Below are 26,133 nucleotides of genomic sequence, written 5' to 3'. Positions count from 1 at the left end.
TATACAATTTGCATTGCTTCACTCTAAAAAAGAAACGTTCTTTTGGAGTTCACAGTTGCGGAAAATAGAACGCATTTAAAAGCTTAAAATACCAGAGAAAACTACTTCAAATGTATCTAACTGTTCAGGGTACTTTTCAGAATAAGCTGTCATATGTGTGTGTACATAAGGCATTACACTATTTCTGGCCATTATATGACTTCTATATGGAATTTTGTAGCAGTTTTCCCCTCTGCAGGCTCAATCTCTAATTCTCAGTTGTCTCTGAGCTAGTGGGCGGAGCCTAAAAGCTGTCATGTCTTTTATACACGGCACACACAGAATAGCAGAATCCTCCTCTCCTATTTTTATCTATCACATAGATAGATAGAAGCTGCCGCAACATGGAGATTATACAACAGTAATGAGCAGTGTATCTGAGAATCCAACACTGGGGTGACATAGAAATCTTACCAGCATGTCTCCTGCTTCCTCCCCTTGCTCACCCTTCCCCTCTCCATAGACTTGTATTCAGCTTGTCTTTGTTTTTTTCTCTCTGCTCCCTCCTCCTGCTCCCCCTACACTCTCCATAGACTTGTGTGGACAGGCAGTGAAGAGACACACCCCACCTTCTGCAGCTGCTAGACAACAGGGGTAGACTACAGATTACAGGAAGGGATATGCCTGGTGGCAGTAACGTCAGACAGAATTTGCATAGATAAAACAACAAAATTTTAACCGTAAGTAAATTACAAAGTTGATCTATATCATGTATACTATTAGAATAGCATAAGTTGTTTGAAAAGTAAGTGTCCATTTAAGATTGAATACATTATATATTTTCTTACATATATATGTAAAACTAGCATGATTAACAAATCGCAGAGGCAGCTATAGTCGTGGACATATATAAAAACTAGTGCAAGAAAAAAGTTCTAATAATTGACCATAGCAACCAATCAGAATCCGTCACTGTCAGGCCTGTGGACAGATATGCGTCAATATCATATTTGACTTAAAGAGGCTCTGTCACCAGATTTTGCAGCCCCTATCTGCTATTGCAGCAGATAGGCGCTGCAATGTAGATTACAGTAACGTTTTTATTTTTAAAAAACGAGCATTTTTGGCCAAGTTATGACCATTTTCGTATTTATGCAAATGAGGCTTGCAAAAGTACAACTGGGCGTGTTGAAAAGTAAAAGTACAACTGGGCGTGTATTATGTGCGTACATCGGGGCGTGTTTACTACTTTTACTAGCTGGGCTTTCTGATGAGAAGTATCATCCACTTCTCTTCAGAACGCCCAGCTTCTGGCAGTGCAGATCTGTGACGTCACTCACAGGTCCTGCATCGTGTCGGCACCAGAGGCTACAGTTGATTCTGCAGCAGCATCAGCATTTGCAGGTAAGTAGCTACATCGACTTACCTGCAAACGCCGATGCTGCTGCAGAATCATCTGTAGCCTCTGGTGCCGACACGATGCAGGACCTGCGAGTGACGTCACAGCGTGATCTCTGGAGAACACGGCTGTGTCTGCACTGCCAGAAGCTGGGCGTTCTGAAGAGAAGTGGATGACACTTCTATACACAACGCCCAGCTAGTAAAAGTAGTAAACACGCCCCGATGTACGCACATAATACACGCCCAGTTGTACTTTTACTTTTCAACACGCCCAGTTGTACTTTTGCAAGCCTCATTTGCATAAATACGAAAATGGTCATAACTTGGCCAAAAATGCTCGTTTTTTAAAAATAAAAACGTTACTGTAATCTACATTGCAGCGCCTGTCTGCTGCAATAGCAGATAGGGGTTGCAAAATCTGGTGACAGAGCCTCTTTAAAGCTAAAACAGTAGAAGAATATAAGGTATTGTTCGATCTTCACGTTAAAACGCCCCATGCAGGTGTATGGATTTTGCAAAGAGGTTGTGTCCACTGAGTAGTTTCCAATAGCAATAGTTAAAAAGTTGCCGATGGTGTTCCGAAGCGTGGTGCCAGAATCAATAAGCAGAAGCATAGTCTGAGCAGGCAGCAATCAATAAGATAAGTTCGGAAACCGCACAGTCGGTGTGCCACTTTGGAGAGCCCGATGGTGGGCCAGTAAGAACGTCCGTATCAAAGTTAAATGCAGTGGTCAGCATCCTGTTTATAAAATCCAACTCTCATTTTTCAGAGGTCCTATGGAAAATGAAAACTTCAACCTTATTGGTAGCTATAGACAACGGCTCTACATGTTTTCTGTCTGTCATTGGTCTCAAGGCTGCATAAGATCTTTGTCTTCTGCTAGAACCACATGCTGCATTGTCACCAGACATATTGTTTTTCTCTGTTTTTATTTATTTTTAATCTTTCCCACAATATGGGATTGCAGCTCTGTTCACATTTGGATCGTGGTTTTCTGTATATAACAAGCCACCACGCAGTGCCGGATCTGTCGTACGGCTGATATCACCAGAGCCCAGCGCACCCCTTTGACTTCTGAGTGATTTGTAATGCTGGACAACTTAAGAAAACTTTTAACTTAAAGTCATAAACTTAAAGTCTAAATAAAAAAATAAAACTTAAAGTCAAGGACTTCTTTGTTTTGGGGTTGGCCTGTTTCTAAGAAATGTGTTCCGGATGTCTTAAAATAAAAGGTTATGGTACTTACTTATGCTATGTCTCCTTAAATTCGACTTCCTTTTCAAGATCTCCAAAAGGCCCTGCAGTAGAATTACTCATAAGTGCTTCTATATGTATGTACATGCACAAGCAGGGCAATGGACACAGCTGCTCCATAGTACATCATGTGACCGCTGCCTCTATTACTACCACCGCAAGTGTTTACTTGCACCCTCATACTGCATTGCTTTTTGAAAGTCTTGAAAAGTAAGGAGCTATAGACCTAGTAAGTTTCATAACTTTTATTTTTTATGACATCGAAGAGCCATTTATTGGAAACTGGACAATCCCTTTTATAGAGTTCAGCAGCTGCTATTACATTTTCAACATTTAGCTCCATGGAATTAAGTCTTGATTGCCTGCCAAGCAAACAGCCTAAGGTTGGTTTTACACGAGCATAATATGGGTGCACTTTTGGACCTATATTACAGCCGCAAGTCCCAACCCTATGATGCTGGTTGTTCGGGTTATTCAACCCTGTCGGTATAGGACATGCAGGTATATCACACTCATGTGAAACTGGTCTTGGCTTGTACCAAAATGACATGGCACATGCAACTACATTACCGTGAAAAAGGTTTAGGCAGTTGGGGAAAAATCCTGAAATGTAAGAATGCTTTAAAAAATAGAAGTGTTAGCAGTTTTTTGTTTTTTTTAATCAAATCACAAAATACAAAGTGAATGATCAGAAGGGAAATATCAAATCAATATTTGGTGGGACTACCATATATATATATATATATATATATAAGGAAGGGATGACGATGGGGAATAGCGATGTAACAAAAACAACACCTACTGTTCCTGCCAACTATAGTTGGGAGGAACAGTAGGTGTTTGTTTTGTTTTTGTTACATCGCTATTCCCCATCTTCATCCCTTCCCCTCATACGTGGGACTACCCTTTGCCTTCTAAACAAAATCATTTCTTCTAGGTACACTTGCACAAAGTCATGGATTTTGAAGGATTATAGTCAGATGTATGATTAACCAATTATACCAAACGGGCAGTGGCGTAACTACCACCGTAGCGGCTGCTACAGGGCCCGCGGCATGAGGGGGCCCGTGTCGCCCGCCGGCACGGGCCCCCTCCATGGCCGGAGGCTCCGCTAGCAGCCGCTACAGCGCGACGCCACTCAACACTACGGCAGAGCGGGGAGGTATCTCCCCGCTCTGCCATTAAACAAAAGACATGTATCCCCTATCCACAGGATAGGGGATACATGTGTGATCGCTGGCATTGATAGGGAGAACGGGGGACTGAAAGTCCCCTGAAGTTCGCCATCACAAACCTCTGACTTCCGGGGTCTGTGTCGGCAGCTCCATAGGAATGAATGGAGCGCCGGTCGCGCTTGTGCGCATGCGTGACCAGCGCTCCTTTCATTTTTATTGAGCTGCGCAGACGCCGGAAGTCCGAGATTAGTCATGGAGAACTTCAGAGGACTTTCAGTCCCCCGTTCTCCCTATCGCTGCCAGCGATCACACATGTATCCCCTATCCTGTGGATAGGGGATTCATGGCGTTACCTACAGAGGGGGGGGGGGACTCTGCATGCGGTTACCTACAGAGGGGGGGACGGGACTCTGCATGGCGTTACCTACGGGGGGGGGGGGCTGCATGGCGTTACCTACGGGGGGGCGACTCTGCATGGTGTTAACGGGGGGGGGGGCCACTCTGCATGGCGTTACCTACAGGGGGGACTCTGCATGGCGTTACCTACAGGGGGGACGACGACTCTGCATGGCGTTACCTACAGGGGGGGGACTCTGCATGGCGTTACCTACAAGGGGGACTCTGCATGGCGTTACCTACAGGGGGAGACTCTGCATGGCGTTACCTACGGGGGGGGGACACTGCATGGCGTTACCTACGGGGGGACGACGACTCTGCATGGCGTTACCTACAGGGGGGGACTCTGCATGGCGTTATCTACAGGGGGGGGACTCTGCATGGCGTTACCTACAGGGGGGGGACTCTGTATGGCGTTACCTACAGGGGGGGACTCTGTATGGCGTTACCTACAGGGGGGGACTCTGTATGGCGTTACCTACAGGGGGGGACTCTGTATGGCGTTACCTACAGGGGGGGACTCTGTATGGCTTTACCTACAGGGGGGCACTCTGTATGGCGTTACCTACAGGGGGGGACTCTGTATGGCGTTACCTACAGGGGGGGGGACTCTGTATGGCGTTACCTACAGGGGGGGGGACTCTGCATGGCGTTACCTACGGGGGGGGGGGGGGACTCTGCATGGCGTTACCTACAGGGGGGGGACTCTGCATGGCGTTACCTACAGGGGGGGGACTCTGCATGGCGTTACCTACAGGGGGGGGACTCTGCATGGCGTTACCTACAGGGGGGGGACTCTGCATGGCGTTACCTACAGGGGGGGGACTCTGTATGGCGTTACCTACAGGGGGTGACTCTGTATGGCGTTACCTACAGGGGGGGACTCTGTATGGCGTTACCTACAGGGGGACTGTAAAGGATCTGCCAGGCACAGCTTCGGGGTTAACTCCCTTAATTAATCAGTCAGCACCTGAATCTACATCCCTGAGACTGACTCCAGCTTCCACCACTCAGGCTGGCAGGCTTAGGAGTGGGAGAGCCTATCGCAGCCTGGCCAGACTCAGCTAGCTCCCGCCCTCTGTCTATTTATACCTGCATTTCCTGTTCCTCCTTGCTTGTTATTCTTTTTCGTGTGGTTTCCTGGCCCAGCTACAGCTCCTTCTATTTTGTTCCTGCTCCATACTGACCCTGGCTTACTGACTACTCTTCTGCTCTTCGTTTGGTACCTCGCACACTCCTGGCTTGACTCGGCTCGTTCACCACTCTGGTTTCTCACGGTGTTGCCGTGGGCAACTGCCCCTTTCCCTTGCTTGTATTCCCTTGTATGTTTGTCGTGTTTGTCGTGCACTTATTGAGTGCAGGGACCGCCGCCCAGTTGTACCCCGTCGCCTAGGGCGGGTCGTTGCAAGTAGGCAGGGACAGAGTGGCGGGTAGATTAGGGCTCACTTGTCCGTTTCCCTACCCCCCGGTCATTACAGGGACTCTGTATGGCGTTACCTACAGGGGGGGGGACTCTGTATGGCGTTACCTACAGGGGGGGGGACTCTGTATGGCGTTACCTACAGGGGGGGAATCTGTATGGCGTTATCTACAGGGGGGGTTGTAAAAAAGGCACTATCTACAAGGGGGGGTTGTGTGACACCCAGGGGAGGGGGGCCCCAGTCAAAAGTTTGCTATGGGGCCCAGTCTTTCCTAGTTACGCCCCTGCAAACGGGTGATAATGATCATAATTTTAACATGTAGGTTGAAACACCGTCATTAACCGTAAAAGAAACCGCTGTGTAGGAGGCTTAAAACTGGGTGAGGAACAGCCAAACTCTGCTAAAAAGGTGAGGTTGTGGAATACATTTTCATGTCATAGGTTCACCATGGCAAGACTGAGCAAAGCAACAAGACACAAGGTAGTTATACTACATCAGCAAGGCCTCTCCAAGACAAAGATTTCAAAAGCAGACTGGAGTTTCAAGATGTGTTGTTCAAGCGCTTTTGAAGAAGCACAAGGAAACGGGCAGCATTGAGGACCATAGATGCAGTGGTCGGACAAGGGAACTTCGTGCAGCAGATCAAAGAAACATCATGCTTACTTCCCTTCGAAATCTGAAGATGTCCAGCAATGCCATCTGCTTAGATCTGGCAGAAACAAGTGGGACCCAGATACACCCCTCTACTGTTTGGAGAAGTTTGGCCAGAAGTGGTCTTTATGGAAGAATTGCAGCCAAAAAGCCACACTTTTAACGTGGAATCAAGGCCAAGTGACTCAACTATACATGAAAACATAGGAACTTGGGTGCAGAAAATGGCAGCAAGTTCGCTGGACTAATGTGTCAAAATTCCAAATATTTGGCTGTAACAGAAGACCGTTTGTTTGCCGAAGGGCTGGAGAGCGGTACAATAATGAGTGTCTGCAGGCAACAGTGAAGCATGTTATAGGATCATTGAAAGGAATTTATTCTGCAGCAGGACAACTACCCCAAACCTAGAGACCATGTCATTAAGAACTATCTTCAGCGCAAAGAACGAGCCCTAGAAGTGGTGATATGGCCCCTATAGAGTCCTGATCTTAACATCATCGAGTCTCTTTGGGATTACATGAAGAGACAGAATGATTTGAGGAAGCGACATCCACAGAAGATCTGTGGTTTAGTTCTCCAAGATGTTTGGAACAACCTCCCTGTCGAGTTCCTTCAAAAACTGTGCAAGTGTACCTAGAAGAATTGATTCTGTTTTGAAGGCAAAGGGTGGTCAAACCAAATATTGATTTGATTTAGGGTATGTTCACACGTACAAAAAGAAGTGGCTGAAAATTACGGAGCTGTTTTCAAGGGAAAACCGCCTCTTATTTCAAGGCATTTTTGAAGCTGAAAAGGAAACTTCTTTTAATTTGAAGCTTATTTTGCCGCTTTTTTAGGTGTTTTTCATAGTGTCAATGGAAAATCGGCTCCAAAATGACATGCAACTTCTTTTTACGAGGCGTTTTTTTAATTCAGCAGCATAAAAATACACCTGATGTGAACAGCACCGTGTATTTCCCATTGAAATGGGAAACTGTTTGCAGGCTTATTTCAAGTGTGTTTTGGAGTGTAAAACAAGGCTTTTATGCTCTAAAGTCAGCCTAAATATAAGCCGTGTGAACATACTCTAAGGCACAGTTCACACACAGTTTTTTTTATGTGGAAACAGTGTTGGACTCGGCGCCCAAAAATTTCCGAAACCGCGTCCCATTGATTTCAATGGGAGGCGGAGGTGTTATTTTTTTTTCCGCGACGGCTTTTAGCCGCTCGCGGTAAAAAAATGCGGCGTTATCTCTCTCTTGCCACGGTTACACCTCTGACCTCCCATTTGAAATCAATGGGCGGAAGAGAGCTGCATTTTTTCCCATGGCGCTCAATGGCCGCAAGCGAAAAACGCAGCGAAAGTCACCGCAAGAAAATGCAGGCAGGTCAAAATCTGCCTTAAAATTCCCGAAGAAATTTGTGAACAGGGCCTAAGATTTCTCGAATGTTCATTCACTTTGCGTTTTGTGGATTGATTAAAAAAAATTATTAAAACCTGGCTGCTAATAGACTGTCTCTTAAACTTTCAGCTTGTTTCCTTCTTGGGGCCTTAATATTGTCCTTAAAAGACTTTCTATGACATCCTTTGAGCCTTTTTCTGATTCTGGGATATCAGAAGACTGTCATGCAAAAGTGCCTTTCTTTATAAACCACAAAGAAGAAAAACGAGCTTATAGCCAGATAATATATAAAAAGTAGAATTTTATTTAACATGTATAACAAACAACGTTAAAATTGGATGAAAGGACAAGACCCTAGTATAACCATAGGAGCGATTACTGACACTGACAATGCAAAATATTGGGTATCTGTATACAAACTGTAGGTCATATACATATCCACATAGGGTAGGCTCCCCATCAGGGGAAGCACCTTTTGCGAAACGCGCGTTGGGGTTCATGTGCTGGAGCGTGCACTGACTATCACTTCTTCTTGCACCAATGGGTAAGCTCTCGCTGTTTGTTTCAAAACATTGCATCTATGCATGAGCACCTTATTTGAACCATTGGTTTCTCCTGTTTTCCTATCTTACCACTGACCATTTTTTATATGGTCTATTACTTATTAAGCAGGGGAGCCTACCCTATGTGGATATGTATGTTAAATAAAATTCTACTTTTTATATATTATCTGGCTATAAGCTCGTTTTTCTTCTTTGTGGTTTATACATAATATGGAGCTGCCTATGTGGTAACTTATGGGGGGACGCTTCTGGTTTGAACCGTGCCTAGCCAATAGTACAAATTCTTTTGGAGTGCATATATTGATTAAAAGTGCCTTTCTTGTAGCAATTTCATCAGTTAGGAGGGTCAGTGAAATCCAGGCCCTCTCATTTTGGGAGCTGTATCTGAGAGTATTAGACAATAGGATTATATTCAAATTAGATCCTTCTAACCAAAAGGAAGAAAAATGTCACCTCCTGGATGTCCGCAGAGCAGTTCGTTCTGAATTACCTGGAGGTATCCAACTCTTGTAGAAAAAAACACGTAATATTTTTTTCTTTTTCAGGGGGTGAACAAAGGGGGGTAAAATAAGTATCCAAGAAAACTATATCCACCTGGATGAAGAAGGCTATTTGTGGATCATACTCTAGCCAGGGTTTATCTCCTCTGGTAAAGCTCAAAGCTTATTCTACCAGAGCTATGTGTGTCACCTGCTGTAAGGGAGAGGGGATGCTACCATCAAGCAGATTTACAGAGCTGCTCCTTGGTCTTCTCCACATGCCTTTGCCATCTGCTTTGATAGATGGCTCTACTGGCGGACCAGTAGATCCGTCAATCAAAAGCAGGATTGGGGAGGTTCTACAGCAGAGAATGCAGGACACTTCCCTGTTTGGTGGACACTTGTCAGCTCATTTGCATACAATGCATAGTCTAAACTACTTTTTCCGAGTTATGCAAGTCCTATGACAAGCATTACTTGATCAAAATTTGTCTCCCCGTTAGCTATCAAGCAGTGTTAGGGGGGGGGGGGGCAATGCGCCGGTAGCAGGGACCCATCCTACACCCAGCTATACTCCATTTCCGTTGCCATTTTACTGCTCTCATTAGATCAGTGAGAGCTAACGATAAACCTGTAACATATCAGTGCTGTACCAAACAACACTCTCTTACATAATGTTAAAAAAAACAACAACTTCATTTGACCCCAGAGAAGGAGTCCCAGAACTAAGCGCTAGTATAGGCTCTGCTCTGGGACTCTGTGGAATCCCCCGACATCACTGTCCATATATGGACAGTGTTGCCAGGGTCTTCCCCTAAACTGAAGCCCTGGGCAGAGCGCTGGTATAGGCTCTGCTCTGGGACTCTGTGGAATCCCCTGACATCACTGTCCATATATGGACAGTGTTGTCATGGTCTTCCCCAGAGTGGAGTCCAGGGCAGAGCGCTAGTATAGTCTCTGCTTCGGGACTCTGCCATCACTGTCCATATATGGACAGTGTGTGGAATCCCCTGACATCACTGTCCATATATGGACAGTGTTGTCAGGGTCTTCCCCAGAGCAGAGTTCTGGGCAGACCCCTACTATAGGCTCTCCGGGGATTTTCTGGAAGCAATTAACTTATTTATATTTCACTGCACATATAAAAATAATGTAATTTGTAATATACTTACATTTTGATTTCATCTTCTAACACCCGATTCCATCGCTGGTCACGTGATGCGTCTCCAGTAGTAAAATCCTTACTTCCAGCGCTAGCCTGTCCATGATCTGAGTTCCATTTTCCGGCTGGCTCAATGTACAGGTACGTCATTCCTGAGAGAAGTGGTGGACCGGTTACTCCCTTTCTTCTGATAGTTTCCGGTCTGCTGCTAGGGGAGAAAAACACTGCAAGTTTCTGAGCATGCGTGGTTTCTACACAAGCAGTGTTTACCACGCATGCCCACTCCTGCACTATCACACCACCTGTGCATCATTTTCCCCCCCTAGCAGCGGACTGGAAACCATCAGAAGAAATCAGATGACAGGAGCCAGTTGCTAGTAGCGCTCTCACAAGGACTCCGGGGTTAGGGGATTACACAGAGTCCCGGAGCAGAGCCTATACTAGCGCCGGTTACATATATGGACAGTGATGTCAGGGGATTCCACACACTGTCCATATATAGACAGTGATGGCAGGGGATTCCCCAGAATCCCAGAGCAGAGGCTATACTAGCGCTCTGCCCTGAACTCCGCTCTGGGGAATCCCCTGACAACACCGTCCATATATGGGCAGTGATGTCAGGCGATTACACAGAGTCCCGGAGCAGAGCCTATACTAGCACTCTGCCTGGGACTCCGCTTTAAGGAAGCCCCTGACAACACTGTCCATATCTGGACAGTGATGTCAGGAGATTCCACAGAGTCCCGGAGAAGAGCCTATACTAGCGCTCAGCTCTGCTCTGGGACTCCAGCTCTGGGGTCAAATGAAGTTGTTTTTTTTTTTACCATTATGTAAGAGAGTGTTGTTTGGTACAGCACTGATATGTTGCAGGTTTATCGTTCGCTCTCACTGATCTGAGAGCAGTAAAATGGCAACGGAGATGGTGTATAGCTGGGTGTAGTAGGCGTGATGAGTCCCTGCTGCCGGCGCATTGCATGCTGGGACACAAGCGGTGCATGCCTGAAACTGCATGACCGGAAGAGCAAGACAACGAACACACAGAGGTAAACAAACCTTTCAATGTAAACAAAAGGGAATAATGGTAAAATAAAAATGTAGATAACGATATTCAGGGGGCATTAATATATAAATTGAGAAGCGTTGCAGTGATTAAAAGAAAAAAGTATTGAAAAACCCTTTAAGGGGTAAAATCTAGGTCAATGCAGGGGATTTGAAGCTCTGTATCAGAAAAATAAAGCTCCAATGGCTATAAAGATATATTAAAAAATTTATCTGCTCAGAATTTTGGACCTAAAAATCACATAATGATAAAAGGTAGAGATTTACTTTAAGCTATAGACCTCAGAATTGGCTGCCTTAGAAAGCTAGGTACTTGAAATAGCTAACGCTGGTTTTCTCTGATATTGCTGGACCAATTTACTGTTCTACAATAATGTGTATTGTGTGAATTCAATTTCATGGCAACAGGATGAGAAAAGCAAAGTCGTTGCGAAGTTGAACACGACTTGTATTTTCTCTATGTGATGTTAACATTGAAATGCCATGTCTTCTCTTTATTCTGATTTCATTAAGTAGGAATGACCATCTAGCTAAATCTTCATCTTGAGCCTGTCTATTTCTGTCACATGGCAGATGTAAATCCCTAGCAGCGTGTTTCTCTAATAGCCTTCTTGTCTCTGAAATTACCCCTCAAATAAGGCCTTGTTCACGCAAGTGTTTCTCTTAAATTTTTCATTATTTCAACAATTCTGCTGACGGATCATATTAATTTTTAAAGGCTATGTACACCTTTGAAATAGTTTTTTTATTTTTAAATAAAAATGCCAGTCAGTGTGTTTAGCGCAACTTTCGAAATCCTTTTTATTAAAAAAATTATTTTGACTTTTTGAGATAGCCGCTTTGTATCCTGTATACAGAGCAGCTGTATCTAGCGCTAAAACCTATATCCGTCAGGTCATGTGTGTGTTGGACACACAGGATCGAGCTGTTATCGTTCACATCTAAGTTCATAACTTAGATGTGATCGATAACAGGTAGATCCTGCGTGTCAGAGACACACAGGACCCGCTGTCACTGAACCTGTCAGTGCCGCTGATCTGACTGATATAGGTTTGGACGCTAGATACAGCTGCTCTGTATACAGGATACAAAGCGGCTGTATCTCAAAAAGTTAAAATACATTTTAATAGAAAGTTGCACCAAACGCACTGATAGACATTTTTATTTTAAAAAAAATTCAAAGGTGTACATAGCCTTTAAGCAATCCAAGCAGATGTCAGAATGCTCATTTCCATCTGTGCTGTCAAAACTTTTTTTTTTTTAACCAGAATGTAGCTGGGCTATTTCAGATCCATTGATAAATATTGTATTGGGTGTGCTAATTCCATATAGTCAGAAATTGGCCACCACCAACTTTGTAATCGTGTCCAAGAATGCAACATTTTTTACTTACAAAACGATCAAATCTTTATATTATGATTATTATTATTATTTGTTACTTATATAGCGGAAACATATTCCACAGCACTATACAATAATTGTCCTCGCTTGCTGTCCCCAGTGGGACTCACAATCTAAATACCCTATATGTATATTTTATATAATTCTACTGCTAAGTGGTATTGACTTGAATACATATCTGGCAATTACAATTATGGGCAAAGTTTACTATTCTTGTCAATTTGTTGCATTTAAGGTGGACCTGTTCGCTCTCTTGACGTGTCAAAAATAAGAAATGTAAAGGCCCTCACTTTATCAATATGAATTTGGATGTAATCTAGTAATGCAGCATTTCGGCTGCAACTTCACCTTTTTCAAGCTCTCTTGACATGTCTCTTTAAATAAATATTAGTATTCCCCATGAAATAACAATTCTGGATAATAGATTCTGGAACATCTGTTACTTTTCCCCGTGTCAATAGGGTGTGTTCCTACACTGTCTAACACTGACTGCTAACATTGTCAGAGTAAGTAGGGACACATTCTATTGACAAGGGGAATGGTAATACCCAGTTGTCAATGTATTAATTTCAAGGAGGAATTACAGAGGATCGGCCCAAAGCACCCCTTTCTCTGAGCCAGAGCGGCTGGCATACAATACTATTCATATTCCCTAGGTGATAACAGATTGCCATGGGTTAGAGAATGCAAATCCATGTGGATCAGCTGATCGCGAGGCTGGCTTCTATTTACAAAGTCCTTGGGAGGCAACTCCTTTAATTTAAAGAAAGGGGTTGGTGCAGGAATTACTGCCCAAATGATGTCCCTAGTGGAACAAGAAATGTGAACCTAGAACTAGCTATGGAGCCATAATTCTAGAGCTTTTATTTTGTTTTCTCTTATAATTGAAAGCAAAAATAGTGCAATGGTAAATGACGGCTAGATTTATCCCTAGACACATCAGACCTCTGCCTATAGCCAAAGATAAAGACTCTTCAACTAACATTCCTTACAGACAACATAAAAAATAAATAAAAAGTAACTTCATTTGTAAAATGTATTAAGTGCAGAAACAACTTTCATACCCACCTTTCTACCATCAAATAAAATAGACATAAGCTCTATCATCTTTTTGTACAGTCCTTTTACAATGATTTACGTTCATTTGTTTTTTTTTTAATCAAATTAAGACTTTTTGCACCTTCTGTCCTTGGTATAATGTCCATAATTCAGTCTGAAACATCTTACCATCAAAGATCCTCCCCAAGTACTTTAGATTTGCTTTAGCCAAGACAAGTATCGTGGTCAGCTGTCTGTTGGGATGGAACTTGGTGGAACATTATCTGGTCCATAATCTGCTCTTGGGATGTCCACATTTGGGTCAGATTTATCCGAAAGGGTGGAAATCTGGTTGATTTTGCCAAGATTCTTGATTATTTGGATATTTTGTTTAGCAGTTTCCATGCAACTGTTTTGCAGTAACCATCCATCAGATTCAGATTCTGGGTCTCCCAAAATCAAAACGTTCTCCATTGCAGTTTGAAGGTAACGCACACCAGTCAGCACTGACAGCTGAACAAAAAGGGTGATCAGTTAATATTAACAAAGAACATATTCTTAAGCTAGCCATAGATGTAATGAGTAACAATCAAATGTGATCGGATAAGGTTCATAAAGTAAAGAAAATCTGTAAGGCATATATATATTTTATCATTGTAATTGTGTGTCATTTGTATCTGGCAAATTGTTCTGAACAGTTATTTAATGTGATGGTACAGTGGTCATTGAGAAAGTAGACTATCAAACATGTACAAAATAATTTGTATTATTAAAGGAACCCTCCAGGCAGAACTGTTCTAATGTGCTCTGCCTAGTGCATGGGTCTGAGGGGGCGGGGCATGACTCAAGTATTCAAAGTACAGTAAATTAAAGATAGAGGTCACGCTCCCACAAACCCATGCACTAGACATACCACAGTGTAGTAGTTGTGCTTATAGTGTTCCTTAATCTTTTGGTTAATTTTAAACTATTGTGTACTGATCAAATAAATATCAGATTAATAAATGTTTGTTTTTTTTGCAAACATCTTTGTATTTATGGTCATATTAAAACTCAGTAGCACTTTCATTGTTTACAAACGCCTGTCATAACAGACTACCCCCCCCTGCAATAATAGTCAATGGGTCTTAAGGTGCCTGTGCACATTTTACTGATTTTAACATAATTGCCCGATCATCTAATATGTATGGGACAATCTGAGCCCCCCCCCCCACCACCCCCTCCACAGTGGCAGATGTTGGATTTCTACCAAGGGTGTCTGGCAGCAACTAATTTCCCTCTTCCCCAATGAAATAAACATGCATGCTCGGTCGTGCATGTATGTTTATGGGAGAGTTGGGTGAAATAATTGTCAGCCAAACAAGTGCTCTGCGAGAGTCGTTTATTGTGTATGTCCACCTTTTGATTCAATGGCAAAATTATGGAACGATTTACAGCTTCCAGCTACATTTTAAGTTAGTATTATAAAGCACAAAAGCTGGGGTTACAAAGCTACCATGGGGCTATGGTAGGCAACAGACAGAAAGTATGGGACTAGAAAAAATGGTGATGAGAGAAGGAAGAAGAATGACAAGGTATGAAAGTAGGGGGATTGGTGATAATGGACGAGGACCTATTAAATTTGTTATATGCATAAAGAGTTGTATGTCATCCACTGTCATTATAGGGGATAGACAGAACAAAGCTTGTTCTTAAAGGGGTTGTCCACTTTGGGGGGCTGTTTTTTATACTGATGACCTATCCACAGGATAGGTCATTCGTATATGATTGTTGCGGTCTAAAATCCGGACTCTGCACCGATCAACTATTCCAACTGCCTCCAGGTGCCCGGAAGCTATGCAGAAGGCTCCGACGACTGTCTAAATGAATAGGAGCAGAGCTGCAGTAACCCAGCACGGCCACTATACAGTGGTTGGAGCCTTCTGCTTCCGGCACTGACTCAGAATAGCTTCCGTGCGCGCGGAGGGAGTCGGAGAACCTGATCAGTGCGGGGACCGGGTGTCGGACCCTACCAATCATATACTGATGACCTATCCTGTGTATAGGTCATCTGTATAAAAAACAGCCCCCAAACTGGACAACCTCTTTAAATACTATATTTTAGTTGAATATTAGGTAACAATTTGTATACTTAAATTGCACCTCCTGCTTTGGTTAAAATTTTAAATCCAGCGGAATTTATTCTGCTAAGTATGTCTGCAATATACTCAATTAGGTATTGATGCTGAATTTCTTCTGTATGGAGCTCCAATGGTCTAGTCCTTGCTGCAGCTTATTTCTAGTGCCATATAGAGGTCCAGTCCATTGATGCCCAATATGGAAGAAATGGTAAGGTATACACTAAGAAATATAATCTTTCCTATTATATTATAATCGTAATAATCGTAGTGTAATGCAATGCCATTGGTGTCTTGTCTTACCTCAAAGAGCCAGACCAGAAGTACAGTAAGACCAATCGACTGCATGAGGTGGTCATAATATTCCAGGAGAGCCTGTCTGCAGCCCCGGAGCCAGATGTTCAGCTCTTCTGAGAGGTAGTCATAATTATAATGAGCAGAGTTGTTAGTAATCTGATACTGAATGCAAGGCCGCGGAGAGCTGGGGTTACAGCAGCTGAAGGGAACACCGTCCAATAAGTATCTTCCATCCACGTTGCTTTTGAAACGACTGAAAAAAAGATGAATTAGTAACAAAGTCTAAACACAGTTTGTTTTATTTTGGGGTTGTTGTTTTTTAATGGGCTGTTAAATAGAAAGTTTTTTTTTATTGCAAATGATAAGTCAGTTTAAAGGACTTACCTGGGCCCACCCCAGCAGTGTCGATATGACGCAGCCACTGCTCTGTGCAGCGACACGCAGCGTGCCTATGGGTCTGTATTACGGCTGGTCTGTGCTTCTAGGGGAGAATACCTGCACAAAACCGCATGCGAGAGAGCATGCCATGATTTTTTAAAATCTCTGTGTTCCCTCTCAAAATAGAAGGCACTTGGAGGTACAGTTGGGCCCATAGCAGTCTATGCAACATGGATCCACCATACGGCCATATGCATGAGCTCTTCGGGACAGAGGGAAGTGGGAGAGGCAGTTTAATTGATGACCACAATAAGCTAGTAAACAAAATAAATTCATGTAAAATAATAAAGGTATTTATGATGCTATATGATATTCTTTCAAAAAAACAACAAAGCTGACTAATAAACAAGGGACTTTCCAGGATAGTTCATGATGTCTGCCAGTAATAATTCCTTCATTAATAGAATTTCTTAGACTGTACTGAATGGGCCCTTTCACACCTTTGTCGGTGGTCCCTCTGTTCTGCTCCATCAGAGGAGCAAAACAACAAAAATACCGGAAGTGCTGGTTCCGTTGTATGGCGAACACCGTTGGTGCCCGATGGAACCAGTTGACTTTAATGGTTTCTGTCATGGTGTTCGTGGTTTTACTGGACACAATAGTGCAGCATGCTGTGCTATTGTTTGCTGTATTTTCGGACAGATATGTGACCCTTAATGGAGCTCCTCCAACAATCTAGTCTTCCTTTGGTACATCATGCTCTAGTAAACCATTAGGCACTAGATAATCTTCTATATTACCTATAAAACTATGAACATCTAGAAGAAAATAACTTGTTCACTTTGGTTGTCTTGGCTGAATATTTACAACACTGGTGTTAGTCATTTGTCGTAAATAGGATCTACAGCTCAAAGAATGTTAAAAAAAAAACAGTCAAGGTCCAGAAATGTTGAAATTGAACAGTATTGTAATTTTTTTTTAATTGTATAATTCAAACACTATTGAGGTTCTATGGTTTAATTGCATTAAACCTTAATGAGCAGACCCTATATAGTGCTCTGCCATTGTTATATACAATATGTGTCGAAGCAATTATCAAATGGAGATCTTGGGGACGGATGCCTGGAGGATGAACTAACATGTCCAGGCCGAGATGCTACCTAGGTGAGATACATGGATAGACCCTTTCTGTATATATCCGCTCCTGCTATCCCAAAGTGCAATCACAAACTTCTCTTAATAAAAGATCATCACTACAAAAATTATACATTAAATCTTTATTACTTTTATATGATTATTTTCATAAATTAAATATAACTCAACATGTAATCTAGTTAACCGAACCAGATACTGTATAATCAGCAAAACATAGATTTACTTGATTCTTTATTAAGCTATATTGTTATATATTCAATAGAAAATAATCCATTACTTCAAGGGGTAATCTGGTGTCGGCCAATACAGCTTACTCTTTGTATAATAAAAAGTTATATAATTTTCTAATATACTTTCTCACAATTTTCAAGATCTCTGCTTGCTGGTAACCTTTACATTTTTTTATGCTTCCAGGGACGTTAAATCTCTACTGGTCATGTGACGATCACACAGGTGTTTGGTTTGTTACAAGAGAAAGCTCTGATCATTTTACTGTCCTGCACCTGTGTAACATCACATGGCTGGGACAGATTTTCATCCTCTGAATGTAAATAATGAAAAAGGCAGCAAGCAATGATATTGAAAATGGTGAGGACATTAATCTAAAGGGGGGAAAAAAACTAACATCTATATGTATTATTATATAGTTCCCAAATCTTTTGCACATTCTTAGAAATAAAGAAAGTTGTGAACACATTAGATGTGTATGTAAAGAGGAAACTATCAGGAGGTAGAGATCTGGTTATGCTAGACAAACTGGACAATAATAAATCAGACGTGCCACCAAGTGAAAGGGACACTTAAAGAAATAAAGGATTACAAAAAAATAAAAAACCCAGTAAAAAATAGCCTTGCAGACCTTGATCTTGTCTTATGGTCGGAAATAGGTCACGTCTTGCCTGGTCTCCGGTGCAGATAAAGCGCTGGATAATCCTAAACCACTCCCAACACATTGGTTCTTTAAATGGGTTGTCTTTCAGGACAGCTCCTGCCAATATGCCCTATTAGGGTGTATGGATATCATAGACGGGGGAAGGTTCCGTCTTGGTACCCCCCCTATATGAGCCAGAGCAGAAATCTGCTAACAAGCAGTGGCGCTCTCGCTCTAGTGGACTCTGAATGGCCGCCATGTAATATTACATTTCTCGCGCAAGAATAATTTTGAAATGGTTGACAAACCGTCTATACTTACTCTATGGTTTCTTTGGAACTCATATCCAGGTAACGTACAGATATCCACTGTATTTCAAACCAGTCCCGGTAGCCATTGTTCCCACAACACTGGAACTCGATCTGCAGCAAGTCTATTGTAGATTTTAAGAAACAACGACCAGGGATATCTGTGTCCTTGTAAAACTTCAAAGCGTCTTTGAGTCCACGATACAGAGCAGACTCCAGCTCATTTCTCATGGTATAGCACATAATGGCTCCAGCAAAGACGCAGAATGTAAAGAAAAACGTGCAGATTATATAGGGTAACATGAACAGCTTCCACCTAGAAAACTTGTTGGCATCCGAACAGTCATAACAGATCTTTCCACCAAAGAAATTGATGATGCAAGCAATGGTGCCCACAGCAATCAGCATGTTGGGAACAGATTGGATGTCTCCACTCAACATCAACTCACTACGTTTCTTAATTTCAATTTTCAAAAAGAGACCCAGGCTAAAAATAATAAGTCCGGTCACCACGGAGATCCAGTTAAGAATCCATAAGACTTGAGCTAATTTTCCCCTTCTTGTCTTAGAGAATTTGACTTTAAGAACTGCCATCTTGTACCCAAGAAATGTAATGCAGGTAAGAAGTGATTTCCACACTCTAGAAACACAATAGTAGAGATACACGATGTTGTTATGATGTTATAATGAAAAGACACGGGCGTCTAATCTTTGCTTTTACGTTCTTCTATAAGCATGTCCATTAATACCAAACGTAAGATAACATACAGATGTAGCCATCTTTATCTTGACTTAACGCATTCAACACACTGCAGCAAGTTATCAGTCAACTTGGCTACATCTGTACATGTATAACAAACACATAGATAACACCAAAACAGGATACAATGACTTGTATACAAATATAAATACAGTCTAAATGTAATACATTAGGAGCAGGGTCGGACTGAGGTTTCTTGGGCCCACTCTAGTAATTACGCTTATGGCAAGTGAATAGACCTTTGGGGCTAATTATTATGTAACTATAGATCTACGAGTACTGTATTAGCATATTACAAGAAAAACAAAGTACAGTATATAGTAGATAGATATTTCTTCATGTCTTACTGTGCTAACATCAAGTTATCTTAAAAGAAAACACTTACCTGTATGGAGTTATTTTACATGAAGTGATTCCTTGTTACATATGTCCCAAGCAATATACTCCAGGATATGTAGTGGATTGGATGCTAGGCGATCGTAAGCTCCTGTGGCCCTTCCAAGGTTTGGGAAGATTCTTCTTTCCTGCAGGAGCAGAACACATAAGATGAAGATTTGCAGAGTGAAGAGTCTGGCTACTGTAATCCCTGCTGGACTAATAATGGCTTACAGAATTAATTGTGCTCCTTATGGTAGATGCTGCAAAGCACTTTACTAAATAGGATATACTGTACGACAGCAGTGTTGTATTAGGCGCTGCTTTACTGAAGAACTTTATATGGAACATTCTATACACAGAAACCATTCAGATCTTCCAGGATCCCCAGCATTCAGGTGTATGATTTCAACAAATTTCCAAGGATTCTATGGAAGTACATCATTTAGTTTCCGTTACATTTGGTCTTCAAGCATTGAAAAGCGGCAATGTTTGTGTACATATAAGGTCCCATTCACACTGCGTTCAGTGTGTACGTTTAACGTAGACGCCGGTAAAACTCCCGCCGTATATTTCAAACTGCGCTGTATAAGTTTTTTTGGTTTTTTTTTACGATGGGACCTTATGGGCACCATGTTCCACCGTAGGCCTGTACAACGGGATATGTTGCAGCTTCTGTCTGAGGTATACATTGGAGATCCTCCTGACTTGTACCTCCGACGTTTTGCAGGAGGCAGCGAAGAGGGGAGAGAACGAAGTTGCTCATCTTCCAGCCTGTTGCTCTCCACCACAGCTGCACTGACTCCCAGCTCTGCAGACCTGTGGGCCCTGGCCAGACCCCGCGAACCTCCAGTGTTGCTATAGAGAGGGGAAGTGGCAGCAGTACAGCAAGGGACATCAACGGTGTTTACCCCTGTCTGGTTTTATTCTCTCGGCAGTGTCACAGGAACATCTCGTGAGGGTTTTAGTCCTCATTTGGGGGGGGGGGGGGCAATTTTTGTTATGAGAAGCAACACGGAGCAGAGGAAAACAATTGTCCTGGCCACACATCAGTGGTGAAGGCCTGAAGCTCTTCGAAGGCAGACACTTGGCTGTGTGTCCCTGGCACACTGAACCGTACCCACATGCCCCATCCAGACACCAATTGTAAACTATAGACAGCTTACGAGCATCACACACGACAGCAGTAGACAAGAGGATCCTGTGGGCTGTGTGGTCAGTGGGTGACTCAAATGATAGGGTCAACGCCAGGCAATTCACATCTGGTTAGTGCCTACAAAGTGTCACAGCTGACACATTGTCACAAGCGACCAGCAAGGTCGCAGATCAATCGGGTCACTTGAAGGAGTTTACACTGTGATCGTAACAATCTGATTTACTCTCTGCTCACAATTATTTTATATCGCTGTCCACTGATTTACCTGGCCCTGTTTCCCCATCCCCCTGAAATCCTCCCTCTCCCATCAGTTTTTAAAGCATACCTTCCACAGTCCACCTGCTCACTAAAGTTTAAAGCCCACGCACTGACACGGGCGGCAGGCGGATGCAGTGACGTCACGTTAGGCATGCAGCCTATAAGGAGCTGGGAAGACTCCCTGCGCAGGCTGGCGTTATGACATCACATTACGACGGTCCGTGCATGCGTCCCGCCGAAGAAGTAGTGTAGCGCAAAACGGACCTTTTTTGAGGGGGCTGTGTAGCACTATATACAAGGGGAAGGGGGGCTGTGTAGCACTATATACAAGGGGAGGGGACTGTGTGGCAGTATATACAAGGGGAGGGGGGATTGCTGTGTGGCAGTATATACAAGGGGAGGGGGATTGCTGTGTGGCAATATATACAAGGGGGAGGGGATTGCTGTGTGGCATTATCTACAGGGGGGCTGCATGGTACTATCTACAGGGGGGTCCGTGTGGCGCTATCAACAGGGGGTCTGTGACGCTATCTATGGGGGGGGGCTGTGTGTGGCGCTATCTACAGAGAGGGGGTGTGTTGCTATCTACTGGGGGTCTGTGGCGCTATCTACAGGGGGTCTGTGTGGCGCTATCTATAGGGACAGTGGTGTAATGAGGGATTCTTTTATTGATGCCTATAATTGGTGTTTATAACTGTCGTCACGTGCTACACCACACATCATCGCTGGAGGCAGAAAAGAGTGTACAGGGACCGACGAGGGACCAGGGAACCGTTCCCACAGGAGCGCCAGGGGAGGGGAGTATAGTGGGTTTCGTTAAAAATATTTTAAACGTATATTACTATCTGGAGTTGTGGATTTTACTGTGAATCCGCAGTTAATCCACAATAATTCTGTTTCATTGGCAATTTTGTCTTCCTCATTAAACTCAATGAGGAAAATCTGCAACAGATTCACTTCCAATCTGTGACAAAGAGTCTGTCAGTAGATTTTATGCTACCCAACGGCTGACACCGTTAGGCAGGGTTCACATGATGCAGTCAAAATGCAGTCGTGGCAAAAAAAAGAAAAAATTCCTGGCACAATGTTTGATTTTGCCGCGGTCAAGGCATAAAAACCTGTTTTGACTGCATTGTGTGAATCCAGCTATCAGGTAACGGATTAGGGACATACCTGTGTTCCTGCTGTAACTACTTGTAGTAGTAAAAAAAAATATGTTTTATTCTGCTGCGCCGTGCCGGCCAAACAAGGAAGAGTCCGACATCTAACACTCTACCCCTCTCCTATGCAGAGGCTCTGTCACCAGATTTTCAAACCCCTATCTCCTATTGCAGCAGATAGGCGCTGCAATGTAGATTAAAGTAACGTTTTTTTTTTTCAAAAACGAGCATTTTTGGCCAAGTTATGACCATTTTTAGATTTATGCAAATTAGGCTTTCTTAAAGAGGCTCTGTCACCAGATTTTGCAACCCCTATCTGCTATTGCAGCAGATCGGCGCTGCAATGTAGATTACAGTAACGTTTTTATTTTTAAAAAACGAGCATTTTTGGCCAAGTTATGACCATTTTTGTATTTATGCAAATGAGGCTTGCAAAAGTCCAAGTGGGCGTGTTTAAAGTAAAAGTCCAAGTGGGCGTGTATTATGTGCGTACATCGGGGCGTTTTTAATACTTTTACTAGCTGGGCGTTCTGACGAGAAGTATCATCCACTTCTCTTCAGAACGCCAAGCTTCTGGCAGTGCAGACACACAGCGTGTTCTCGAGAGATCACGCTGTGTCGTCACTCACAGGTCCTGCATCGTGTCGGACGAGCGAGGACACATCGGCACCAGAGGCTACAGATGATTCTGCAGCAGCATCAGCGTTTGCAGGTAAGTCGATGTAGCTACTTACCTGCAAACGCTGATGCTGCTGCAGAATCAACTGTAGCCTCTGGTGCCGATGTGTCCTCGCTCGTCCGACACGATGCAGGACCTGGGGCAGGAAGTGACGTCACAGCGTGATCTCTCGAGAACACGCTGTGTGTCTGTGCACTGCCAGAAGCTGGGTGGTAACGAAGAGAAGTGGATGATGCTGATTCGTCAGCATCATACACTCCTAGTCACAACGCCCAGCTAGTAAAACAAGTAAAAACGCCCAGATGTACACACACAATACACGCCCAGTTGGACATAACTTTAACCCCTTAGTGACCAGCCCATTTTAGGCCCTAATGACCAAGCTATTTTATTCGTTTTTCTATAGTCGCATTCAAAGAGCTATAACTTTTTTATTTTTTCGTCTACATAGCTGTATGAGGACTTGTTTTTTGCGGGATTAGTTGTACTTTTTAATAGCACCATTTTAGGGTACATATAATTTCTTTATTAACTTTTATTAACTTTTTTGGGGGGGATTATAAAAAAAAACTGAAATTCCACCATTCTTCTATGCGTTTTTAAATTGACGCCGTTCACTGTGCGACGTAAATAACATGTGACGTTTATTCTATGGGTCGGTACGATTACGGCGATACCACATATGTAGAGGTTTTTTTATGTTTTATGACTTTTGCACAATAAAAACACTTTTGAACTAAAATTATTTGTTTTTGCATCGTCGCTTTCCAAGAGCCGTAATTTTTTTATTTTTCCATCAATGTAGTGATTTTTTCAACTTTTTTTTGCGGGACGAGACGTAGTTTTGATTGGTACTGTTTTGGGGTGCATGGGACTTATTGATTCATTTTTATTATGACTTTTTTGGGGGGCAATGGAAAAAAATTGCAATTTCGCCATTGTTTTTTTTTTACGGTGTTCACCTTGCGGTTTAAGTTACATATGAACTTTATTAATGGAGTCATTACGGTCGCGGCGATACCGTATATGTGTACTTTTATTTATTTTTTACACTTTTACTAAATAAAACCACTTTTTATGGAAAAAAATAGTTTTATTAATTTTTTTACTGTACCTTTTATTAATAATCTTTCACATTGGTGACTTATTTTATTAGTCCCACTAGGGGACTCTACTGTGCGATCTTCCGATCGCTGCTATAATGCTTTCGTATACTTCGTATACCAGAGCATTATTGCCTGTCAGTGTAAATCTGACAGGCAATCTGTTAGGACGTGCCTCCGGCGCGTCCTAACAGGCATATGTCCAGGGCAGACCTGGGGGCTTTTATCAAGCCCCCGGCTGCCATGACACCCCATCGGAGACCCGCGATTGCATTCGCGGGCCGCCGATGGGTGACAGAGGGAGCGCACTCCCTCTGTAAACAAAGTTAAATGCCGCGGTCGCTATTGATGGCGGCATTTAACGGGTTAAACGGCCGCGATCTAAGTAAACTTCGATCGCGGGCGTTGGAGCAGAAGCCCGGCTGTCATCAGACAGCTGGGCCCCGGCTCCAGCCTGCACGGGAGACCCGTGCAGGACTTAGACTAGGCGAACGTGAAAAGGCGTCAGCCTAGCCTAAGGCCCCTTAGTGACCGACGTGAAAAGGCGTATTGGTGGTCACTAAGGGGTTAAACACACCCAGTTGTACTTAAGAAAGGCTCATTTGCATAAATATAAAAATGTTTTAAAAAAAAACAAAACGTTACTGTGATCTACATTGCAGCGCCGATCTGCTGCAATAGGAGATAGGGGCTGCAAAATCTGGTGACAGAGCCTCTTTAACTGTTGAATCAACTGCATAAAAGAGGATAGGCCATCAATTTATAAAATCCGGATAACCCCTTTAATACTACGTCTACTATTAATGTCTGTTGGTTATTTGTCTTTTGTACAAACAATTTAACCAATCAAACACAAATTTTACACTTTCAACCAAAAGTTAGCCAGCCAGTCCAGCTTTAGGGGCAAAATTAAAAGAGACTGTATGTGAAAAATGTATTGATATAAAGAGAGTTTCTGTGTATCAGACGTGGTTACCTGTAGTTGAGTCTTTTTGGCAGGTGATTTTTCACTTAAATATTTCAAAAAGGGCATTTTTCATTTTCCTTCGCAGTGTACTACATGTGCTCTTTTTACTTTTATCTTAAAATTTCAAGGAGAGAATTTATTAAAAGTTATACGCCAGTTTTCTAGTGTAGAGAAGTTGCACATGCATTAAATTCGCAATTTGTGCAATAAAATTGCGACTTTTGATATATTTACGCCACTCACGGCAGTTTAGAAATAGAGGGTGGGTTTAGCGGAATGAGCGGGTCCACCTGCGGCCTCAATACATTGGCCAAAATTTAGGCCAGAAACTGGCATTAATTAAAAGGGAAATCTAGGCCAGTTTGTAACTGGTCTAGATTTCCCTTTTCTAGCGCATGGACAGCAGAAAATGCAACAAATTTATTAAAGTGGTTATACAACATTAGAAAAACATGGACTCTTTCTTCCAGAAACCGCGCCACACCTGTCCATGGGCTGCATCTGGTATTGCAGCTCAGCTCTATTGAAGTGAATGGGGCTGAGCTGCAATGCCTCACATAACCTCACATAATCTGTGCTTTACCCACACTGCTGGTAACCACCTGTTCCTGGTACCTTCCGTTTCCGCTTGCGATAATGTAACATTTATAAGACATCACATGATAATAGCTGCCATTGAGGCCATTAGGCTATGTTCACACAGAGTTTTTTGCAGTTGGAAGTTTGTGGCAGATTTTCCTCTCCCTGCACGCCGATTTACGCAGCGTTTTTCGTGGCGTTTTTCGCCCCGGGCCATTGAGCACCGCGGGCATAAAACGCCGCAAAATACGCTTTCTCTGCCTCCCATTGAAATCAATGGAAGGTTAGAGGCGTAAACGCCCGAATATAGGGCATGTCCATTCTTTCTCCCGCGAGACGGTTTTACCGTTCGCGGGAAAAAGACGCCTCGGCCTCCCATTGAAATCAATGGGAGGCATTTTCGGGCCGTTCTTGACGAGTTTTGCGGCGCGGTCTCCGCGTCAAAAAAATCGTCAAAAAACTCTGTGTGAACATAGCCTTACATGTGGACTTTGCTGCGGATTTGACCATGAATTCTACCCTTTCCATTTAAATATTTAAATGATGGGCATATTAAAAGGTGGCAAGACTTTAAAAAAAACTTCTGACATGTCATAGTGACATAACAG

The 26,133-nt window shown here is 43.0% G+C and overlaps 1 protein-coding gene across 1 annotated transcript; it reads right to left on the bottom strand.

Annotated features, from left to right (window-relative positions):
- Positions 1-13,182: 13,182 nt before the first annotated feature.
- On the bottom strand, positions 13,183-19,761 carry LOC142665326 (photoreceptor outer segment membrane glycoprotein 2-like). Its single transcript, XM_075845009.1, has 4 exons — positions 19,634-19,761; positions 18,502-19,128; positions 15,783-16,029; positions 13,183-13,875 (listed from the first exon to the last, which is right to left on the bottom strand). Exons 2-4 carry the CDS (start codon positions 19,080-19,082, stop codon positions 13,609-13,611), a joined length of 1,095 nt encoding a protein of 364 aa, XP_075701124.1. The 5' UTR covers positions 19,083-19,128; positions 19,634-19,761; the 3' UTR covers positions 13,183-13,608.
- Positions 19,762-26,133: the final 6,372 nt, after the last annotated feature.

This window comes from Rhinoderma darwinii, chromosome 12, assembly GCF_050947455.1.
Source record: "Rhinoderma darwinii isolate aRhiDar2 chromosome 12, aRhiDar2.hap1, whole genome shotgun sequence".
NCBI classification, from domain to species: Eukaryota; Metazoa; Chordata; class Amphibia; order Anura; family Rhinodermatidae; genus Rhinoderma; species Rhinoderma darwinii.
Note: the sequence above shows the minus strand (reverse complement) of the source record. Positions and strands in the feature narration are given on the sequence as shown.